The sequence below is a fragment of the Oenanthe melanoleuca genome, chromosome 22 (assembly GCF_029582105.1).
Source record: "Oenanthe melanoleuca isolate GR-GAL-2019-014 chromosome 22, OMel1.0, whole genome shotgun sequence".
In the NCBI taxonomy this organism is placed as follows: Eukaryota; Metazoa; Chordata; class Aves; order Passeriformes; family Muscicapidae; genus Oenanthe; species Oenanthe melanoleuca.
Window position 1 is genome coordinate 1232620 of NC_079355.1, and position 21060 is coordinate 1253679.

The 21060-nt window shown below is 54.6% G+C and overlaps 3 protein-coding genes across 3 annotated transcripts in view; 2 read left to right on the top strand and 1 right to left on the bottom strand.

The window, feature by feature from the left end:
* Window positions 1-778, top strand: part of SNRNP200 (small nuclear ribonucleoprotein U5 subunit 200) — a 10201-nt gene extending 9423 nt beyond the window's left edge. The window contains exons 8-9 of the mRNA XM_056508605.1: window positions 22-453; window positions 686-778. Coding sequence (XP_056364580.1) covers window positions 22-453; window positions 686-778 — 525 coding nt within the window. The remainder of the gene's footprint in view (window positions 1-21; window positions 454-685) is intronic.
* Window positions 779-3461: 2683 nt separating this feature from the next.
* On the bottom strand, window positions 3462-14477 carry TMEM127 (transmembrane protein 127). The gene is made up of 4 exons (XM_056508720.1): window positions 14220-14477; window positions 11463-11627; window positions 3946-5648; window positions 3462-3484 (listed from the first exon to the last, which is right to left on the bottom strand). The coding sequence occupies exons 1-3, from the start codon at window positions 14449-14451 to the stop codon at window positions 5341-5343; spliced, it is 705 nt and encodes a 234-aa protein (XP_056364695.1). The 5' UTR covers window positions 14452-14477; the 3' UTR covers window positions 3462-3484; window positions 3946-5340.
* Window positions 14478-14745: 268 nt separating this feature from the next.
* CIAO1 (cytosolic iron-sulfur assembly component 1) lies at window positions 14746-20459 on the top strand. Its single transcript, XM_056508719.1, has 7 exons — window positions 14746-15693; window positions 16197-16345; window positions 16621-16732; window positions 16809-16900; window positions 17122-17323; window positions 17747-17825; window positions 19416-20459. Exons 1-7 carry the CDS (start codon window positions 15555-15557, stop codon window positions 19654-19656), a joined length of 1014 nt encoding a protein of 337 aa, XP_056364694.1. The 5' UTR covers window positions 14746-15554; the 3' UTR covers window positions 19657-20459.
* Window positions 20460-21060: the final 601 nt, after the last annotated feature.

The following is a 21060-nucleotide window of genomic DNA, read 5'->3' on the forward strand; positions in this document are numbered from 1 at the left end:
CGCTGTCCGTCCCACACGAAGGCGGCGGGGCCGAGCGCGGCCATCAGGCGGCCCCGGGGCGCTGCCCAGCGGCCCCGCCCGGAGGAGCCGCCGCCGCCGCCGCTCCCGGTGCCGCTGCCGCTCCCGGTTCTTTTTCCGCCGCCGGTTCCGCTCCCCGTTCCTCTCCCGGCTCCTCTCCCGGTTCCCCTGGCGGCGCCGCTGGCGATGTCCCGCTGTCCCCAGGCCCGCGCTGCCCTCCCGCAGCCGCCGCGGCGCTGCAGCAGCGGCAGCAGCAGCAGCAGCGGCCGGTCCCGCGCGGAGCCGCCCCCGGGGCTGTTGCCGGCCCCGCCGCGGGCTCCGCTGGCCCCGCGGGCGGCGAGCGCGGCCAGCGGCCGCCACATGCCGCCCCCGCCGCGCCGCGCGTCGCGCCCCTTCTACGTCATAGGAGCGCGCCGCATCCTGATTGGTTGCTGGGTAAAGAAGCCACGCCCACCCGGAAATTATACCGGAAGGGGCAACAAGTGAGTGGGCGGGGCTTGTTCGTAGCCACGCCCCCTCCGCGCCGTTCCGGGCCTGGGGGCTCTCTGGGGTCTGCCAGTGACAGTTTATGGGCCCTGAGAGCTCCTCGCTGTCTGCGGGGATTATCTGGGGTCATGAAGCGGCGCCGCTTGTGCTGCCTCCGCTGACCCCGCGCTCCGTTGCTAAGCGGGCGCTCTTGTGTTACGTCATCAACGCGCGCCGCCACGCTGCTATTGGTGAGGGCAGCACCGCCCCGCGCGCTGATTGGCTGTGGCGGTAAGCCACGCCCACGTGCCTAAACCGGAAGTGAGGCAGAGACATCTGGTTGCCAAAGGGGCGGGGCTTGCCCCACCGGGGAGCCCTGGGGGGTCTGGCGGCGCTGTGGGTTCGGGGGACTCTGGGGGATCGCTGGGGGTCACTGGGGGTTCTGGGGCGCTGCTTGGGGTTATTATGGCGCGTTCCGCGCTCCGGGCGGTTCTGCCGTTCCCATTGGTCCGGGCAGTCCCGCCCCACGCGCTGATTGGCTGGAGGAGCCACGCCCACCAGCGGGAAAGGGGCGGGGCTTGGGGGGCCACGCCCCCCTTGTTGTGCTATGGGGCGTGGATTAAAAGGAATTCTTGGGGTTACAGGGCCGTATTTGGGGTTATGGGGTCTTGGATTATAAAGGATTTTATGGGATTATGGGGCCATGTTTGGGGTTATGGGGTGAGGTGTTATAGGGGATTTTATGGGGTTACAGGGCCATGTTTGGGGTTATGGGGTGAGGTGTTATAGGGGATTATTTGGGTTATGGGGCCGTATTTGGGGTTATGGGGTTATTTGGGATTATAGGGGATTTTATGGGGTTACGGGGCCGTGTTTGAGGTTATGGGGTCAGGGGTTATAGGGGATTCTGGGGCTATATTTGGGGCAGTAGGGCATTATTTGGGTTGCTGTGGGTTATGGGGTTTGGGGGCTATAAGGGATTATGGGGTCTGAAGGTTTATAGAGGCTTCTGGTGTCTGGGAGCTCTTTGGGGTTTTTATGGGGTTATGGGGTCTGGAGAGGTTCTGGCGGATTGTGGGGTCTGGGAGTTTTGGGGTTCAGGGCATAGGGTTGCTTTTAGGGACCCAGGACAGTTTTTTGGGGTTAAGAGGGGTTTTTTGGGATTCAGGGCTCTTTTATGGGATCCAGGACAGATTGTTAGGGCACGGGACAAATTTTTGGGATCCAGCCCAGTTTTTATGGGATCCAGGACAGATTTATGGGATCCAGGACAGATTTATGGGATCCAGGACAGATTTATGGGATCCAGGACAGATTTATGGGATCCAGCCCCTTTCCCAAACACAACCCTGGGATTCTTTCCACCCCTTTATTCCCCCAAAATCCCAAACCCCGACAATTCCTGGGACACGCCGCCCTCCCTCCTCCCATCCCTTTCTTTTCCTGGGTTTTTTTTGGGAATTCTTTCCCGAAAATCCCGTTTTTCACAGATTTATTCACGCCCTCTTTGCATATCCAGGGAATCGCGAAGCTTTTCCCGGCCGATCCCAAATCCCAAATCCTGGGATGTTCCCCAGGGGTTTTAGGGTCAATTCAGCCCCTCCTGAGCCTTTCCAAGGATTTTTTTTGTTTTTTCTGGGATTTTTTCCAGGATTTTTCCAGGATTCCCATCCCAGGGGAGCTCTTGCATAGCCAGGGGGGAGAAAAAATGGGAAAAAAAGGGAAAAAAGAGCAGGAAAATTGGGATAAAAGCATTGGGACCTACAAGGAGCCAGATCCTGGGGTTAAAATTCCCAAAAAATTCAGGAGCTTCCCTAAAAAAATCCGAAAAATTCCAAGATTGGGAATTTTGTTGGAAATTCGAATCCTTATGGGATTTTTTTTCTTTTTTTTTTTTTTTTTTGGCCCATAAAAATTTCTGGGATTAGTCCTGGGGAGGTTGGAAAAATCAGAGAGGGGAAAAAACTGGGAATTGTGTGGGGAAAAAGCAGGAAAAGTGGGATGGGCGTGGAGGGATTTGCATAAAAGCTCCGGGTTCTTCCAGCAGGGCTCATCCCGATCTCCCGGGAGCCCAAAATTCCCAAATTTTGTGGGGTGAGGGATGGGATGATCCCAAAAAAGAAAACCAACCCCAAAGGCGATCCCGGAATTCCCAGAGCCTGGAATAAAGTGCAGAATGTCCATGGGGGGAAAGGGGAGCAGGGATGGGAATTCCCAAATTTTTAAATAGGAGGATAAATATTCCCGTGGGAAAAGGGGTCTGAGCTGGGAGAGGGGGCTGGGCTGGGATTGGGGATCCCAAAATTCTCATTCCAGGAGAATCCCAAAGTTCTCAGTCCATGGGGACCCCAAAGTTCTCAGTCCAGGGGGATCCCAAAATTCTCAGTTCAGGGGGATCCCAAAGTTCCAAATCTGTTGGGAATTGGGGATCCCAAAGTTCTCATTTAGAAGAGAATGGTGGATCCCAAAGTTCTCATTCCACAGGAAACCATGGATCCCAAAGTTCTCAGTCCAGAGGGACCCCAAGGTTCTCAATCTGTTGGGAACTGGGGATCCCAAAGTTCTCATTCCATGGAGAATGGTGGATCCCAAAGTTCTTGATCCACAGGGAATTGGGGATCCCAAATTTTTCAGTCCATAGGGAATCTGGGATCCCAAAGTTTTCAGTCCAGAGGGACCCCAAGGTTCTCAATCTGCTGGGAATTGGGGATCCCAAAGTTCTCATTCCATGGAGAACTGAGAATCCCAAAGTTCTCATTCCAAGGGGATCCACTGGGAGTTGGGGATCCCAAAGGGAATTCTCCTTCCAGGGGAATGGTGGATCCCACTCCCCTCGTTCCGAGGCCCTGGAGCAGCCCCTGGGATCCACCTGGAGAAATCCTTATAGGAAATTCCTGGGATCCATCCAGAGAAATCCTTATGGGGAATCCTGGGATCCACCCAGAGAAATCCTTATGGGGAATCCTGGGATCCACCCAGAGAAATCCTTCCCAGGGAATTCCTGGGATCCACCAGGAGAAATCCTTTGCTGGGATCCACTGGGAAGAACTCCCAGGATCCATCCAGGGAAATCCTTCCCTGGGGGAGTTTCTGGGATCTACCCCAACAAATCCTTCCCAGGAAGAGCTGCTGTGATCCATCCAGGACAATCCTGTATTGGAGGAGCTCCTGGGATCCACATGGAGAAATCCTTCCCTGGCAGAACCCCCAGGATCCATCCAGACCAGTCTTTCCCTGGAAGAGTTCTGGGATCCATCCAGAACAATCCTTTATTGGAAGAACTCACGAGATCCACCTGGAGAAATCCTTTGGTGGAAGAGTTCTGGGATCCACCTGGAGAAATCCGTCCCTGGGAGAACCCCTGGGATCTGTCCAAAGCATCCTTGGCTGGAAGAGCTCAAGGGATCCACCTGGAGAAATCCTTCCCAGGAAGAGTTCTTGGGATCAATGTATTAGGAGAACTCCTGGGATCCCTTTGCTGGAAGAGTTGGTGGGATCCATCCAGACCAATCCCTCACTGGAAGAGCTTGTAGGATCCATCTGGAGAAATCTTTGCTGGAAGAGTTCCCAGGATCAACTGCAACAAATCCTGCACTGGAAGAGCTTCTGGATCCATCCAGAGAAATAAAATTCTTCCCTGGAAGAGCTCCTGGGATCCACCCAGAGAAATCCATTTGGTAAAAGAGCTCCTGGGATCCATTTGCTGGAAGAGTTCCCAGGATCAACCCCAACAAATCCTTCTCTGGAAGAGCTCCTGGATCCACCTGGAGAAATCTTTGCTGGAAGAGCTCCTGGGATCCATCCACACCAATCCTTCCCTGGAAGAGCTTCTGGGATCCATTTGCTGGAAGAGCTGCTGGGATCAGCCCCTCCCAGCGGGTCTGGCCGTGCCAGGTCCAGTGTCCTGCAGTGCCAGGCCCAGTGTCCTGCAGTGCCAGGCCCAGTGTCCGGCCGTGCTGGGGTCAAGCTCCAGCTGTCCAGGCCTGGTGTCCAGCAGTGCCAGGGTCAGGCTGTGGCCATGCCAGGCCTGGTGTCCAGCTGTACCAGGCCTTCTCTCTGGCCATGCCAGGCCCAGTCTCTGGCCGTTCCAGGCCTGGTGTCCGGCTGTGCTGGGGTCAGGCTCCGGCCACACCAGGCCCAGTGTCCAGCCGTGCTGGGGTCAGGCTCTGGCTGTTCCAGGCCTGGTGTCCAGCCTTGCCAAGCCCAGTCTCTGGCCACGCTGGGGTCAGGCTCTGGCCACACCAGGCCCGGTGTCCGGCCGTGCTGGGGTCAGGCTGTGGCTGTGCCAGGCCCAGCATGTGGCTGTGCTGGGGTCAGGCTGTGGCTGTGCCAGGCCTGGTGTCCAGCCATGCTGGGGTCAGGCTCCGGCCATGCCAAGCCCAGTCTCTGGCCACACCAGGCCTGGTGTCCAGCCATGCCAAGCCCACTCTCCAGCCACACCAGGCCCACTCTCCGGCCACACCAGGCCCAGTCTCCGGCCACACCAGGCCCAGTCTCTGGCTGTACCAGGCCCAGTCTCTGGCTGTACCAGGCCCAGTCTCTGGCCGTGCCAGGCCCAGTCTCTGGCTGTGCCAGGCCCAGTCTCTGGCCGTGCCAGGCCCACTCTCCAGCCACACCAGGCCCAGTCTCTGGCCGTGCCAGGCCCAGTCTCTGGCTGTACCAGGCCCAGTCTCTGGCTGTACCAGGCCCAGTCTCTGGCTGTGCCAGGCCCAGTCTCTGTCCGTTCCAGCCCTGCTGTCCAGTCCCACCAGGCCCAGTCTCTGTCCGTTCCAGCCCTGCTGTCCAGTCCCACCAGGCCCAGTCTCTGTCCGTTCCAGCCCCGCTCTCCGGCCGCCCCAGCCCCGCGCTCCGGCCGGGTCAGGGCGTGTAGGCGGGCGGCGGCTGGAACTGATTGACCACCTCGTAGTCGGGGCCGTAGGGCTCGGCCTCCTCCATCTCGGAGAGCAGCTCCAGCGCCTGCTCCTCCTCCTCGCTGGGGTAGTGCCGCAGCAGGTTGGCCGCCGTGGCCAGGATGGAGGCGCCGCCCGCCCCCGCCACCAGGTAGAAGCTGACGGCGAAGGTGACGAACACCTGCGAGCCGTGGTACTTCTTGTGCTGCTGCTGCTGCGCCAGGAGCAGCTCCGAGGCCCAGTAGCAGAACCCGATCACCGTGGCGCACTGCAGCACTGGGGGAACAGAAAAAATGGGAGAAAGAGAGAAAAAATGGGTTAGAATGGGGAAAAATGGGAAAAACCAGAAAAAATGGGTTGGATTGGGGTGGGTTTGGGGTTTGGGTCCCCAGTAACAGAACCCGATCACCGTGGCGCACTGCAGCACTGGGGGAACAGAAAAAATAGGAGAAAGAGAGAAAAAATGGGTTAGAATGGGGAAAAACATAGAAAAAATGGGTTAGATTGGGGAAAAATGGGGAAAAACAGAAAAACTGGGTTAGATTGGGGTGGGTTTGGGGTTTGGGGTCCCCAGTAACAGAACCCAATCACCGTGGCGCACTGCAGCACTGGGGGAACAGAAAAAATGGGAGAAAGAGAGAAAAAATGGGTTAGAATGGGGGAAAATGGGGGGAAATGGGGAAAATCACATTAAAAATGGGTTGGATTGGTAAATAACACGGAAAAAATGGATTGGATTGGGGTGGGTTTGGGGTTTGGGTCCCCAGTAACAGAACCCGATCACCGTGGCGCACTGCAGCACTGGGGGACAGAAAAAATGGGAGAAAGAGAGAAAAAATGGGTTAGAATGGGGAAAAACACAGAAAAAATGGGTTAGATTGGGGTGGGTTTGGGGTTTGGGGTCCCCAGTAGCAGAACCCGATCACCGTGGCGCACTGCAGCACTGGGGAACAGAAAAAATGGGAGAAAGAGAGAAAAAATGGGTTAGATTGGGGTGGGTTTGGGGTTTGGGGTTCCCAGTAACAAAACCCGATCACCGTGGCACACTGCAGCACTGGGGGAACAGAAAAAATGGGGGGAAAACCAGAAAAAATGGGTTAGATTGGGGGAAAACATATTAAAAATGGGTTGGATTGGGGAATAACACAGAAAAAATGGGTTAGATTTGGGAAAAACACAGAAAAAATGGGTTAGATTTGGGAAAAACACATAAAAAATGGGTTAGATTGGGGAAAAACACATTAAAAATGGGTTGGATTGGGGTGGGTTTGGGGTTCCCAGTAACAGAACCCGATCACCGTGGTGCACTGCAGCACTGGGGGAACAGAAAAAATGGGTTAGACAGGGGAAAATGGGGAAAAATATGGGAAAAAATGGGCTAGAATGGGGGAAAATGGGGAAAACCAGAAAAAATGGGTTAGATTGGGGTGGGTTTGGGGTTTGGGGTCCCCAGTAACAGAACCTGATCACCGTGGCGCACTGCAGCACTGGGGGACAGAAAAAATGGGAGAAAGAGAGAAAAAATGGGTTAGATTGGGGAAAAATGGGGAAAAACAGAAAAAATGGGTTAGATTGGGGTGGGTTTGGGGTTTGGGGTCCCCAGTAACAGAACCCGATCACTGTGGCGCACTGCAGCACTGGGGAACAGAAAAAATAGGAGAAAGAGAGAAAAAATGGGTTAGAATGGGGAAAAACATAGAAAAAATGGGTTAGATTGGGGAAAAATGGGGAAAAACAGAAAAAATGGGTTAGATTGGGGTGGGTTTGGGGTTTGGGGTCCCCAGTAGCAGAACCCGATCACTGTGGCGCACTGCAGCACTGGGGGACAGAAAAAATGGGGGAAAGAGAGAAAAAATGGCTTAGAATGGGGAAAAATGGGAAAAAACACATAAAAATGGGTTGGATTGGGGTGGGTTTGGGGTTTGGGGTCCCCAGTAGCAGAACCCGATCACTGTGGCGCACTGCAGCACTGGGGGAACAGAAAAAATGGGGGGAAAACCAGAAAAAATGGGTTAGATTGGGGGAAAACATATTAAAAATGGGTTGGATTGGGGAATAACACAGAAAAAATGGGTTAGATATGGGAAAAACACATAAAAAATTGGTTAGATTGGGGAAAAACATGGAAAAAATGAGTTAGATTGGGGTGGGTTTGGGGTTTGGGGTCCCCAGTAACAGAACCCGATCACCGTGGCGCACTGCAGCACTGGGGGAACAGAAAAAATGGGTTAGAATGGGGAAAAACACAGAAAAAATGGGTTAGATTGGGGAATAACACATTAAAAATGGGTTGGATTGGGGAATAACACAGAAAAAATGGGTTAGATTTGGGAAAAACACAGAAAAAATGGGTTGGATTGGGGTGGGTTTGGGGTTTGGGTTCCCAGTAACAGAACCCGATCACCGTGGCGCACTGCAGCACTGGGGGAACAGAAAAAATGGGGGAAACATGGAAAAAATGGGTTAGAATGGGGAAAAATGGAAGGAAATGGGGAAAATCACATTAAAAATGGGTTGGATTGGGGAATGACACAGAAAAAATGGGTTAGATTTGGGAAAAACACAGAAAAAATGGGTTAGATTTGGGAAAAACACATAAAAAATGGGTTAGATTAGGGAAAAACATGGAAAAAATGGGTTAGATTGGGGTGGGTTTGGGGTTTGGTGTCCCCAGTAACAAAACCCGATCACCGTGGCGCACTGCAGCACTGGGGGAACAGAAAAAATGGGAGAAAGAGAGGAAAAAATGGGTTAGAATGGGGAAAACACATTAAAAATGGGTTGGATTGGGGAAAAACACAGAAAAAATGGGTTGGATTGGAGTGAGTTTGGGGTTTGGGTTCCCAGTAACAGAACCCGATCACTGTGGCGCACTGCAGCACTGGGGGACAGAAAAAATGGGGGAAAGAGAGAAAAAATGGGTTAGAATAGGGGAAAATGGGGGGAAATGGGGAAAATCACATTAAAAATGGGTTGGATTGGTAAATAACACGGAAAAAATGGATTGGATTGGGGTGGGTTTGGGGTTTGGGTCCCCAGTAACAGAACCCGATCACCGTGGCGCACTGCAGCACTGGGGGAACAGAAAATGGGGGAAAACATGGAAAAAATGGGTTAGAATGGGGAAAAATGGGGGGAAATGGGGAAAATCACATTAAAAATGGGTTGGATTGGGAAAAAATGATTTAGATTGGGGTGGGTTTGGGGTTTGGGGTTCCCAGTAACAAAACCCGATCACCGTGGCGCACTGCAGCACTGGGGAACAGAAAAATGGGGGGAAAACCAGAAAAAATGGGTTAGAATGGGGGAAAACATATTAAAAATGGGTTAGATTGGGGAATAACACAGAAAAAAATGGGTTAGATTTGGGAAAAACACATAAAAAATGGGTTAGATTGGGGAAAAACATGGAAAAAATGGGTTAGATTGGGGTGGGTTTGGGGTTTGGGGTCCCCAGTAGCAGAAGCCGATCACCGTGGCACACTGCAGCACTGGGGGACAGAAAAAATGGGGGGAAAACCAGAAAAAATGGGTTAGATGGGGGAAAAACATATTAAAAATGGGTTGGATTGGGGAAAAACACAGAAAAAATGGGTTAGATTGGGGAAAAATGAGGGGAAATGGGGAAAAACACATTAAAAATGGGTTAGATTGGGGAAAAACACAGAAAAAATGTGAATTTCACCTTTTTCTTTTCAATTTTCCAGCAAATTTTGGCTGGATTTTTTTTTATTTTGGGGTGAATTTCCACACTTTTTTAACTTTTCATAGATTTTGGGGGGTTTTGGGGTTTTTATTTCATTCTGGGATGAATTTCGACACATTTTTTTTTAATTTTTCAGGGAGTTTCTGGAGGATTTTTGCAAGGATTTTTTTAATTTCTGGTGAATTTAAAGTATTTTTTTTATTATTTTTCCATGATTTTCTAGGGGATTTTTGGGGGAATTCTTTAAATTTCTGGCGGATTTTTCAATTTCTCCGCGATTTTCAGAGCCAATTTCATCCCCTTTTTTTTAAATTTTTTCAGCAAATTTTGGGTGAATATTTTTTGTATTTTGAGATGAATTTCCACACTTTTTTCTGCAATTCCTCCTGGATGTGGGGAGTTTGGGCTTCCCACCTGTAAGGATGTGGGCGAAGGCGTAGCGCCGCGTGATTTTCAGCGTGATTTTCATCCCTTTTTTTTTTTAATTTTATCAGCAAATTTTGGGTGAATTTTTTTTTGTATTTTGAGATGAATTTCCACACTTTTTTCTGCAATTCCTCCTAGATTTGGGGAGTTTGGGCTTCCCACCTGTGAGGATGTGGGCGAAGGCGTAGCGCCGCGTGATTTTCAGCGCGATTTTCATCCCTTTTTTTTTTTAATTTTTCAGCAAATTTTGGGTGAATAATTTTTTTATTTAGGGGTGATTTTGCACACTTCTTTTTGCAATTCCTCCTGGATTTGGGGAGTTTGGGTGCCCACCTGTGAGGACATGGGCGAAGGAGTAGCGCCGCGTGATTTTCATCCTTTTTTTTTTTAATTTTTTCAGCAAATTTTGGGTGAATATTTTTTGTATTTTGAGATGAATTTCCACACTTTTTTCTGCAATTCCTCCAGGATTTGGGGAGTTTGGGTGCCCACCTGTGAGGATGTGGGCGAAGGCGTAGCGCCGCGTGATTTTCATCCTTTTTTTTTAATTTTTCAGCAAATTTTGGGTGAATATTTTTTGTATTTTGAGATGAATTTCCACACTTTTTTCTGCAATTCCTCCTGGATTTGGGGAGTTTGGCTGCCCACCTGTGAGGACGTTGGCTAAGGCGTAGCGCCGCGTGATTTTCATCCTTTTTTTTTTTAATTTTTCACCAAATTCTGGGTGAATTTTTTTTTTTTAGGGGTGATTTTCCACACTTTTTTCTGCAATTCCTCCAGGATTTGGGGAGTTTGGGTGCCCACCTGTGAGGACGTGGGCTAAGGCGTAGCGCCGCGTGATTTTCATCCTTTTTTTTTTAATTTTTTCAGCAAATTTTGGGTGAATATTTTTTGTATTTTGAGATGAATTTCCACACTTTTTTTTTTGCAATTCCTCCTAGATTTGGGGAGTTTGGGTGCCCACCTGTGAGGATGTGGGCGAAGGAGTAGCGCTGTATGATTTTCAGCGCGAATTTCATCCCTTTTTTTTTTAATTTTTTCAGCAAATTTTGGGTGAATATTTTTTGTATTTTGAGATGAATTTCCACACTTTTTTTTGCAATTCCTCCTGGATTTGGGGAGTTTGGGTGCCCACCTGTGAGGACGTGGGCGAAGGCGTAGCGCCGCGTGATTTTCATCCTTTTTTTTTTAATTTTTTCAGCAAATTTTGGGTGAATATTTTTTGTATTTTGAGATGAATTTCCACACTTTTTTCTGCAATTCCTCCTGGATTTGGGGAGTTTGGGTGCCCACCTGTAAGGATGTGGGCGAAGGCGTAGCGCCGCGTGATTTTCAGCGCGATTTTCATCCTTTTTTTTTTTTAACTTTTCAGCAAATTTTGGGTGAATAATTTTTTTTTTTTTAGGGGTGATTTTGCACACTTTTTTCTGCAATTCCTCCAGGATTTGGGGAGTTTGGCTGCCCACCTGTGAGGACGTGGGCGAAGGCGTAGCGCCGCGTGATTTTCATCCTTTTTTTTTTTTAATTTTTCACCAAATTCTGGGTGAATAATTTTTTTATTTAGGGGTGATTTTGCACACTTTTTTCTGCAATTCCTCCTGGATTTGGGGAGTGTTTTGGGCTTCCCACCTGTGAGGACGTGGGCGAAGGCGTAGCGCTGTGCGATTTTCAGCGCGAATTTCATCCTTTTTTTTTTAATTTTTTCAGCACATTTTGGGTGAATATTTTTTGTATTTTGAAATGAATTTCCACACTTTTTTTTTGCAATTCCTCCAGGATTTGGGGAGTTTGGGTGCCCACCTGTGAGGACGTGGGCGAAGGCGTAGCGCCGCCTGATTTTCATCCCTTTTTTTTTTAATTTTTCAGCACATTTTGGGTGAATATTTTTTGTATTTTGAGATGAATTTCCACACTTTTTTTTGCAATTCCTCCAGGATTTGGGGAGTTTGGGTGCCCACCTGTGAGGATGTGGGCGAAGGCGTAGCGCCGCGTGATTTTCAGCGCCGGGTGCTTGGGGCCGAAGACGTCGAGCAGGAAAGCGCCGAGGCTGCACAGGATGCCCAGGAAGCAAAAAGCAGCAATGACCCTGAGCAGCAGCACAGTCTGTGGGTTCATGCAGAAATCTGGGGAGAAAACACCAAAATTTGGGTGAGAGGCAGAGAAAAGGGCATTTCCCGGCAAAAAAATGTGATTTTTCCCTGAAAAAACGCCCCAAAATTACGCTTTTCTGAGCAAAAAATAAAAAAAAAATTGATTTTTTGCCCCAAAATATCCACTTTTCCAAGCAAAAAGTAAGTTTTAAAAATTCCATTTTTTTAGACTAGGAAATCTGATTTTCTGCGCAAAACATTTCCACTTTCCACCCAAAAAAAAATAAAAAAGAAAAAACCAGTTTTCCTGAAAAATGGGAAAATACAGGGTCAAAGGGAGAAAAAAGGGCATTTCCCAGCACAAATGGGAATTTTCCAGGAAAAAAATGCCCCAAAATTCCACTTTTCTAAGCAAAAAATTAAAAAAACACCCTGATTTTCTGCCCAAAAATATCCACTTTTCTAAGTAAAAAAATAATTAAAAAAAAAATCAGTTTTTCAGACTAGAAAATCTGATTTTCTGCGCAAAAATTCCATTTTTCCAAGAAAAAGAAATTATTAAAAAAATTCCATTTTTCTTGCCAGAAAATTTGGTTTTCCGCCCCCAAAAAATTCTACTTTTCTGGCCAAAAGACCCATCCCAAAATCTGCTTTTCCACCAAAAATTCCCTTCAAAAATCAGCTTTTCCACCCAAAAAAGTTCCCCTGAAAAATCCACTTTTCTGCCCAAAAATTCCTCTCAAAAATCCACTTTTCCATCCCCAAAAACACCCCAAAACTTTGGTTTTTTACCACAGAATTACCTCAGAAATGTGATTTGGCAACTAAAAATTTCTTACTTCCCCCTATAAAAATCCATTTTTCCAACAGAAAACCCACTCCCCCCAAAACACCCCAAAAAATTCAACTCTTCCACCCAAAAATTCTGCTTTGAATAAAAAAAAAATTTGTTTTCCCACACAAAAATTTTGTTTTTCCACCCAAAATCTCTGCCCTATGTCATTGAAGTTCCCCCTGGATCCCAGCAGGATTTTGGGTGGAAAAGTGGAATTTTGGGGGAATTTTGGGGAATTATGGGGGAATTTTTGGGGAATTATGGGGGAATTATGTGGGAATTTTGTGGGAACTTTTTGGGAATTATGGGGGAATTTTTGGGGAATTATGGGGAAATTTTTGGGGAATTATGGGGGAATTTTGAAAGAATTTTGGGGGAAATTTTGCAGAATTTTGGGAGAATTTTGGAGAAATTTGGAAGGAATTTCGGAGGAATTTTGAAGGAATTTTGGAGGAATTTTGTGGAAGGAACCCAAACATTCCTGGGAAAGATTTCAGTACCACCAGGCCATGAACTCAAGCAGTAATTAGTGAGTTAATTAGGGGTGACTCGTTAATTAGGGATGAGTCCTGGGGGGGGAAGTGGTGAGCAAGGCTGGAAAGATGGGATGGGGAGGGGACAGGAGGGACAGAAAGGTCTGGGGGGGACAGAGGGGAACAGAAAAGGAACAGAAGGTTCTAGAAGGCCCTGGAAGGTTCTATACGGGTCTGTAAGATCCTGGAAGGTCCTGTAAGGTTTTGTAAGGGTCTCTAAGGCTCTGGAAGGTTCTATAAGGGTCTGTAGGGCTCTGGAAGGCTCTGTAAGGTCCTGGAAGGTTCTCTAAGGTCCTATAAGGTTCTGTAAGGGTCTCTAAGGTTCTGTGAGGTTCTGTAGGGCTCAGGAAGGTTCTCTAAGGTTCTGTAGGACTCTGGAAGGTTCTGTGAGGTTCTGTAGGAACCTGGAAGGTTCTGTGAGGTTCTGTAGGGCTCTGGAAGGCTCTCTGAGGTTCTGTAAAATTCTCTGAGGTTCTGCAGGGGTCTGGAAGGGTCTCTAAGGTTGTGTAGGACTCTGGAAGGTTCTGTGAGGTTCTGTAGGAATCTGGAAGGTTCTGTAGGGCTCTGTAAGAGTCTCTAAGGCTCTGTAAGGTTCTGTAAGGTTCTGTGAGGTTCTGTAAGGTTCTGTAGGAATCTGGAAGGTTCTGTGAGGTTTTGTAGGGCTCTGTGAGGGTCTCTAAGGTTCTGTAAGGTTCTGTAAGATTCTGTGAAGTTTTGTAGGGCTCTGTAAGGGTCTCTAAGGTTCTTCAGGGCTCTGGAAGGTTCTGTGAGGTTCTGCAGGGCTCTGGAAGGTTCTGTGAGGTTCTGCAGGGCTCTGTAAGGGTCTCTAAGGTTCTGCAGGGCTCTGGAAGGTTCTGTGAGGTTCTGTAGGGGTCTCTAAGGGTCTCTAAGGTTCTGCAGGGCTCTGTAAGGTTCTGTGAGGTTCTGCAGGGCTCAGGAAGGTTCTGTGAGGTTCTGCAGGGCTGTGGAAGGTTCCAGCAGGCTCTGGAAGGTTCCAGCAGGCTCTGCAGGGCTCTGGAAGGTTCCAGTGGGCTCTGGAAGGTCCCAGCAGGCTCTGGAAGGTTCCAGCAGGCTCTGGAAGGTTCCAGCAGGCTCTGCAGGGCTCTGGAAGGTTCCAGCAGGCTCTGGAAGGTTCCAGCAGGCTCTGGAAGGTTCCAGCAGGCTCTGCAGGGCTCTGGAAGGCTCTGCAGGGCTCTGGAAGGTCCCAGCAGGCTCTGGAAGGTTCCAGCAGGCTCTGGAAGGCTCCAGCAGGCTCACCTCGCAGCAGCTCGGGGTCCACGAAGCCCAGCACGTCGGCCACGCCCAGCTCCTGGCGCGCGCAGGTGCCGCCGTGGATGCGCAGCCAGGCGGGCTCGGCCAGCGCGGTGCAGAGCGCGGTGATGGCCAGAGCGCCCGGCAGCGCCGACGCCAGGCTGCGCTCCGGCTGCTTCGGCAGCGCCGCCGCCCCGCGCCGCCGCCGCCCGCCCGCCGCGGGGCCCGCCGCGTACATGGCCGGGACGGGAACGGGGAACGGGGAATGGGAACGGGACGGGGAATGGGAATGGGAACGGGAACGGGAACGGGAGCGCTGCGAACGGGGAATGGGAATGGGAACGGGAACCGGGAACGGGATGCAGATGGGAATGGGAACGGGAGCACTGGGAATGGGAACCGGGAATGGGACGGGGATAGGGACGGGAATGGGAACTGGGAATGAGAGAACTGGGAATGGGAACGGAAATGGGAATGGGAACAGGAATGGGAATCAGGAAAGGAATTGGGAATGGGAACGGGATTGGGAATGGGAACCAGGAACGGGAACCAGCAATGGGAACTGGAACCGGGAATGGGAACCAGCAATGGGAACAGGAGTGGGAACGGGAATGGAACCAGGAATGGGAACGGAAAAGGGACAGGGAGTGGGACCTGGAGCACTGGGAATGGAACCGGGAATAGGAACTGGGAATAGGAACGGAACCGGGAACGGGAATAGAATCGGGAATGGAACTGGGAACGGAACCAGGAACGGGAACGGAACCGGGAATGGGACCGGGAGCACCGAGGGCACCGGGAACGGGACGGGGAACAGGAACAGAACCAGGAATGGAAGCCGGGGTACTGGAGCGGCAGGGACAGGGGGCACAGGCAGCCGGGACCGGGGCAGAGACACCCGGGACACCGGGACCGGCTCTGGGACACCCGCACCCGCTCTGGGTTACCGGTACCGGCTAAAGGACAACCGGCAGCGGGTCAGCGACACCCGCCCGGGATAACCGGTACCGGCTCCGGCTCCGGACACCCGCCCCGGGACTCCTGGCACCCTCCCCGGGTGACCGGTACCGGCTCCGGCTCCCTGACACCCGCCCCGGGTTCACCGGCAGCGGCTTCCGACACCGGCCCCGCGTTCCCCGCTCCCGGCCCCGGCGGCTCCGAACCCGGCAGGCGCTCCGAACCCCCCTGACAGCGGCCCGGTGCCGGTCCCGATCCCGATCCCGGCCGGGCCCCGGCAGCGGCTCCGGGCCCCGCTCACGGCCCCGCCCCGCCGCAGTTCCGCTTCCGGCTCTGTTCCGCTTCCGGCCGCGCTCCGCTTCCGGTTCCGGTCGCGGTGCCGCCATGCCCGAGGCGCTGTCGCTGCTGTGCCGGGTGTCCGCGCACCCCGAGTCCCGCTGCTGGGCGCTGGCCTGGAGCCCCAGCGGGGCGCTGCTGGCCTCCTGCGGCGGGGACCGCACCGTGCGCATCTGGGGCCGCGACGGTGAGCGGGGCCGGCAGCGCTGCGGGGAACCGGGACCGAGCGGGAACGGCTGTGGGGAACCGGGATTGCACCGGGAACGGCTGTGGGGAACCGGGACCGAGCGGGAACGGCTGTGGGGAGCCGGGACCGAGCGGGAACGGCTGTGGGGAACCGGGATTGCACCGGGAACGGCTGTGGAGAACCGGGACCGGAACGGCTGTGGAGAACCGGGACCGGAACGGGTGTGGGGAACCGGGATTGCACCGGGAACGGCTGTGGGGAACCGGGACCCAACCGGGTGTGGGGAACCGGGACCGAGCGGGAACGGCTGTGGGGAACCGGGACCGGAACGGGTGTGGGGAATCGGGACTGAACTGTGTGCGGGTCCGGAGAGTTCGGGGCTGGGACTGGAGTGCGCGGGACCGGGGTGAACACGGGGCTGAGGGACCTGACCTGTGTCCATCCCTGTCCCTGTCCCTGTCCCTGTCCCCTTTTGTTGTGTCCTGTCTCTGTCCCTGTCGCAGGCCCGGGCTGGTCGTGCCGGGCGGTTCTGGCCGATGGCCACCAGCGCACGGTTCGCAGAGTGGCCTGGTCACCCTGCGGTCAGTTCCTGGCCTCGGCCAGCTTCGATGGCACCACCTGCATCTGGAAACGGCAGCAGGATGGCTTCGAGGTGGGGCCTGCCCTGGGGCACCTGGGACACACCTGGGACACACCTGGGACACCTGGGAACCCCCTGGGCCACCCCTGTCCCCCCAGACCCACCCGGGACCCCCCTTTGTCCTCAGCCCCCCAAACTCTGCCTGACCTCCCAGTTCCCCTCCCCTCTCCCCATTTTCCCCCCACTCCAGGAGATTTTGGGGTTCTCCTTGCCCCAAACCCCCCAAATGCCCCCCATCCCCCCCCCGTTGGATTTTGGGGTGCCCCAGCCCTGCCATGCCCCCACAGGTGGTGGCCACGCTGGAGGGGCACGAGAACGAGGTGAAGTCGGTGGCGTGGGCGCCCTCGGGGTCACTGCTGGCCACCTGCAGCCGGGACAAGAGCGTCTGGGTCTGGGAGGGTGAGCTGACCCTGTCCTTCTGTCCCCTGTGCTGCTGTCCCTGTCCCCTGTCCCTGACCGCTGTCCCTGTCCCCAGTGGACGAGGAGGAGCAGGAGTTCGAGTGTGTCAGTGTGCTCAGCGCCCACACACAGGACGTCAAACACGTGGTGTGGCACCCCAGCCAGGAGGTGAGGGGACACCTGGGGACACACAGGGGACATGGGGACACCTGGGGACACACAGGGGACATGGGGACACACAGGGGACACAGGGTCCCATTCCTATCCCCAGCTCAGCCCCGTGTCCCCCCTGTGTCCCCAGCTGCTGGTCAGCACCAGCTGCAGTGACACAGTGTGGTTGCTGTCCCCTGTGTCCCCGTGTCCCCTGTGTCACTCTCCCCTGTCCCCAGCTGCTGGCCAGCGCCAGCTACGATGACACGGTGCGCCTGTACCGCGAGGACGATGACGACTGGGTGTGCTGTGCCACCCTGGAGGGTCACACCTCCACCGTGTGGGCAGTGGCCTGGGAGCGCTCTGGCCAGCGCCTGGTGTCCTGCAGCGATGACCGCACCCTGCGCGTGTGGGAGCGCTCGGAGCCCGGGCAGGGGCACGGTGAGGGGGGACAGGGACGGGGACAGGGGACATGGGACATACGGGGACAGGGACAGGGGACATGGGACAGACACGGGACTCGTGTCCTGCAGCGATGACCGCACCCTGCGCGTGTGGGAGCGCTCGGAGCCCGGACAGGGACACGGTGAGGGACAACAGGGACGGGGACAGGGACAGGGATGAGGACGGAGGGAGGGAGAGTGAAAAAGGGGAGAGGGAAAGGAGGGGGAAGCAGAGGGGAAAAGGGAGGGTGGAGAAATGGAGAAGAGGAGGCAAGGAGGAGGAAAAGGAAAAGGGGAGAGGGAAAAGGGAGAAGGGGAAAGGAGGGGAGGGAGGAAAAGAGGAAGGGGGAGGGAATGAAGGAGCAAAAGGAAGGGGAGAGAGGGAAGGGGAAATCCTGCTGTCCCCAATGTCCCGTCGCAGGCAGTGGCACGGAGCCCAGCTGGAAATGTGTGTGCACCCTGTCCGGGTACCACGGGCGCAGCATCTACGACGTGGCCTGGTGAGCGTGGGGACATGGGGGACATGGGGACAGCAGGGATATTGGTGACAGTGGGGCACCAGGGACATTGGGGACATCTGGGATGCCAGGGCCACCTGGGGACACTGGGACAATGGAGATACTTGGGGACAGCTGGGGACACGCTTGGTGATACTGGGGACACTTCACTGGGGACCTGTGACCCTCCAGATGTCACCTCCCTGGTGACCTCTCCAAGTGCCACCTCCCTGGGACTCCATCCCCTCCCTGACCCCTTGTCCCTTGGCTGTGCCCGCAGGTGCCACCTGTCCCCTCCCTGACGCTCCTGTTCCCTCCATGTCCCCCCTGTCCCTTGGCTGTCCTCCAGGTGTCCCCTGTCCCCTCTGTCCCTGTCCCCACGGCAGGTGTCCCCTGACCCTGACCCTGTCCCCATCGCAGGTGTCCCCTGTCCCCTCTGTCCCTGTCCCCACGGCAGGTGTCCCCTGACCCTGACCCTGTCCCCATCGCAGGTGTCCCCTGATCCTGTTCCCTGTCCCACGGCAGGTGTCCCCTGTCCCTGATCCTGTCCCTGTCCCTGTCCCTCGGCAGGTGTCCCGTGACCCTGTCCCTGTCTCAGGTGTCCCCTGACCCTGTCCCTGACCCTGATCCTGTCCCTGTCCCACGGCAGGTGTCCCCTGACCCTGACCCTGTCCCTGTCCCTGGGCAGGTGTCCCCTGTCCCTGTCCCACGGCAGGTGTCCCCTGTCCCCTGACCGTGTCCCTGTCCCCACGGCAGGTGTCCCCTGACCCTGTCCCTGTCCCTGGGCAGGTGTCCCCTGTCCCTGATCCTGTCCCTGTCCCTGGGCAGGTGTCCCCTGTCCCTAACCCTGGGCAGGTGTCCCCTGACCCTGTCCCTGTCCCACGGCAGGTGTCACCTGTCCCTGACCCTGACCGTGTCCCTGTCCCTGGGCAGGAGTCCCCTGTCCCTGACCCTGTCCCTGTCCCCATGGCAGGTGTCCCCTGACCCTGACCCTGGGCAGGTGTCCCCTGACCCTGTCCCTGTCCCTCGGCAGGTGTCCCGTGACCCTGTCCCTGTCTCAGGTGTCCCCTCTCCCTGTCCCTGTTCCTGTCCCTGGGCAGGTGTCCCCTGATCCTGTCCCTGTCCCACGGCAGGTGTCCCCTGTCCCTGACCCTGTTCCTGTCCCTGGGCAGGTGTCCCCTGTCCCTGTCCCTGACCCTGACCCTGTCCCTGTCCCTGGGCAGGTGTCCCCTGTCCCTGTCCCTGTCCCTGGGCAGGTGTCCCCTGACCCTGTCCCTGACCCTGTCCCTCGGCAGGTGTCCCGTGACCCTGTCCCTGTCTCAGGTGTCCCCTGACCCTGACCCTGACCCTGTCCCACGGCAGGTGTCCCCTGTCCCTGACCCTGTCCCTGTCCCTGTCCCTGTCCCTGGGCAGGTGTCCCCTGTCCCTGACCCTGTCCCTGACCCTGACCCTGTCCCCACGGCAGGTGTCCCCTGTCCCTGTCCCTGACCCTGTCCCACGGCAGGTGTCCCCTGTCCCTGACCCTGACCCTGACCCTGTCCCACGGCAGGTGTCCCCTGACCCTGTCCCTGACCCTGTCCCTGTCCCTGGCAGGTGTCCCCTGACGGGCGCGGTGGCCACGGCGTGCGGTGACGACGCCGTGCGGGTGTTCGAGGAGGCGGCGGCGGCCGCGGGCTCTCCGGTGACGTTCAGCCTGGCGGCGCACGTGCCGCGGGCGCACGCGCAGGACGCCAACGGCGTGGCCTGGCACCCGCGGGAGCCGGGGCTGCTGGCGTCCTGCGGGGACGACGGGGACATCGCCTTCTGGCAGTACCAGCGCCCCGAGGGGCTCTGAGCGGGGCCCTGCTCTGGCTACCTGGAGCCTCCTGGGGCTACCGAGAGTCTCTGCTGCCTGCCTGGAGCCTCCTGTGGCTATTGGGAACCTCCCGCGGCTACCGGGCGCCTCCTGTGGCTACTGGGAGTCTCTTCTGGCTACAGGGAACCTCCTGTGGCTTCTGGGTGCCTCCTGTGGCTACTGGGAGTCTCTTCTGGCTACCTGGTGCCTCCCATGGCTACCGAGAGCCTTCTGGATACCTGGAACCTTCTGTGGCTTCCAGGAGCCTCCTGTGGCGACTGGGAGTCTCTTCTGGATACCTGGAACCTCCTGTGGCTTCCGGGAGCCTCCTGTGACTACTGGGAGTCTCTTCTGGCTACAGGGAACCTCCTATGGCTTCAAGGCACCTCCTGTGGCTACTGGGAATCTCTTCTGGCTACCTGGAGCCTCCTGCAGCTACTGGGAGTGTTCTGTGGCTGCCAGAATCACCCAACATCCTCCAGGACAGCCCTTGGGCCTCCAAAAGCCTCCTGTGGCTACCAGGACCACCCCATGGCCTCCAGGACATTGCAGTGTCTCCAGGACCTTCCCAAGTCCTGCAAGACCCTTCCCACATCCCCCAGGACCCCATCCGGGACCTCCCAGTCTCCTCCAAGACCCCCCCAAGTTCTCCAGGACCCCCCAGGGTCTCCAGGATCTTCCAGGACCTTCCCAAGTTCCCCAGAGTCCTGCCCATGTCCCCCCAGTGTCCCCTCCATCGGGTTTGTGGGGTCGGGGTCGGGTTTGAGCCAATAAACCCCAGGATTTCCTGGGAGAATCCCCCAGATCTGCCCTGCCTGGGGTTTGGGGTCAGCCTGGAGCTGCAGGGACCTCAAAGGAGCTCAGGGGGTGGGAGTGTGGGGCTCAGGGGTTTGGGATTCCAGGAGTTTAGGATCAGGGAATTTGGGGGCCAAGAGTTTGGATTTGGGAATTTTTGGTTTCAGAAGTTTGGGGTCCAAGAGTTTGGGCTTGGGGCATCAGCACTGCAGCCAAGTCAGATCCTGAAGTTTAATCCAACCTAAAAAAAAACTCTGTACAAAACATCCAAACCCTAAAAACCAACACAGGGAGGAACACAGAGAAGGGATTTTGGGGGATTTGATGGGATTTTGTAGGACTTTACAGTATTTGGGTGGGGTTTTTTCATGGGATTTTTCTGGGATTCTGTGGGATATTTTTTGGGTTTTAATTGGGATCTTTATGGGACTTTGTGGGCCTTCACGGTATTTGGGTGGGTTTTTTGCATTTCAGTGGGATTCTGCTGGGATATTTCAGTGGGATTTTGCTGGGATATTTTGGGATTTTGCTGTGGCATTTCAGTGGGATTTTGCTGGGATATTTTGGGATTTTGCTGTGGCATTTCAGTGGGATTTTGGCTGGGATATT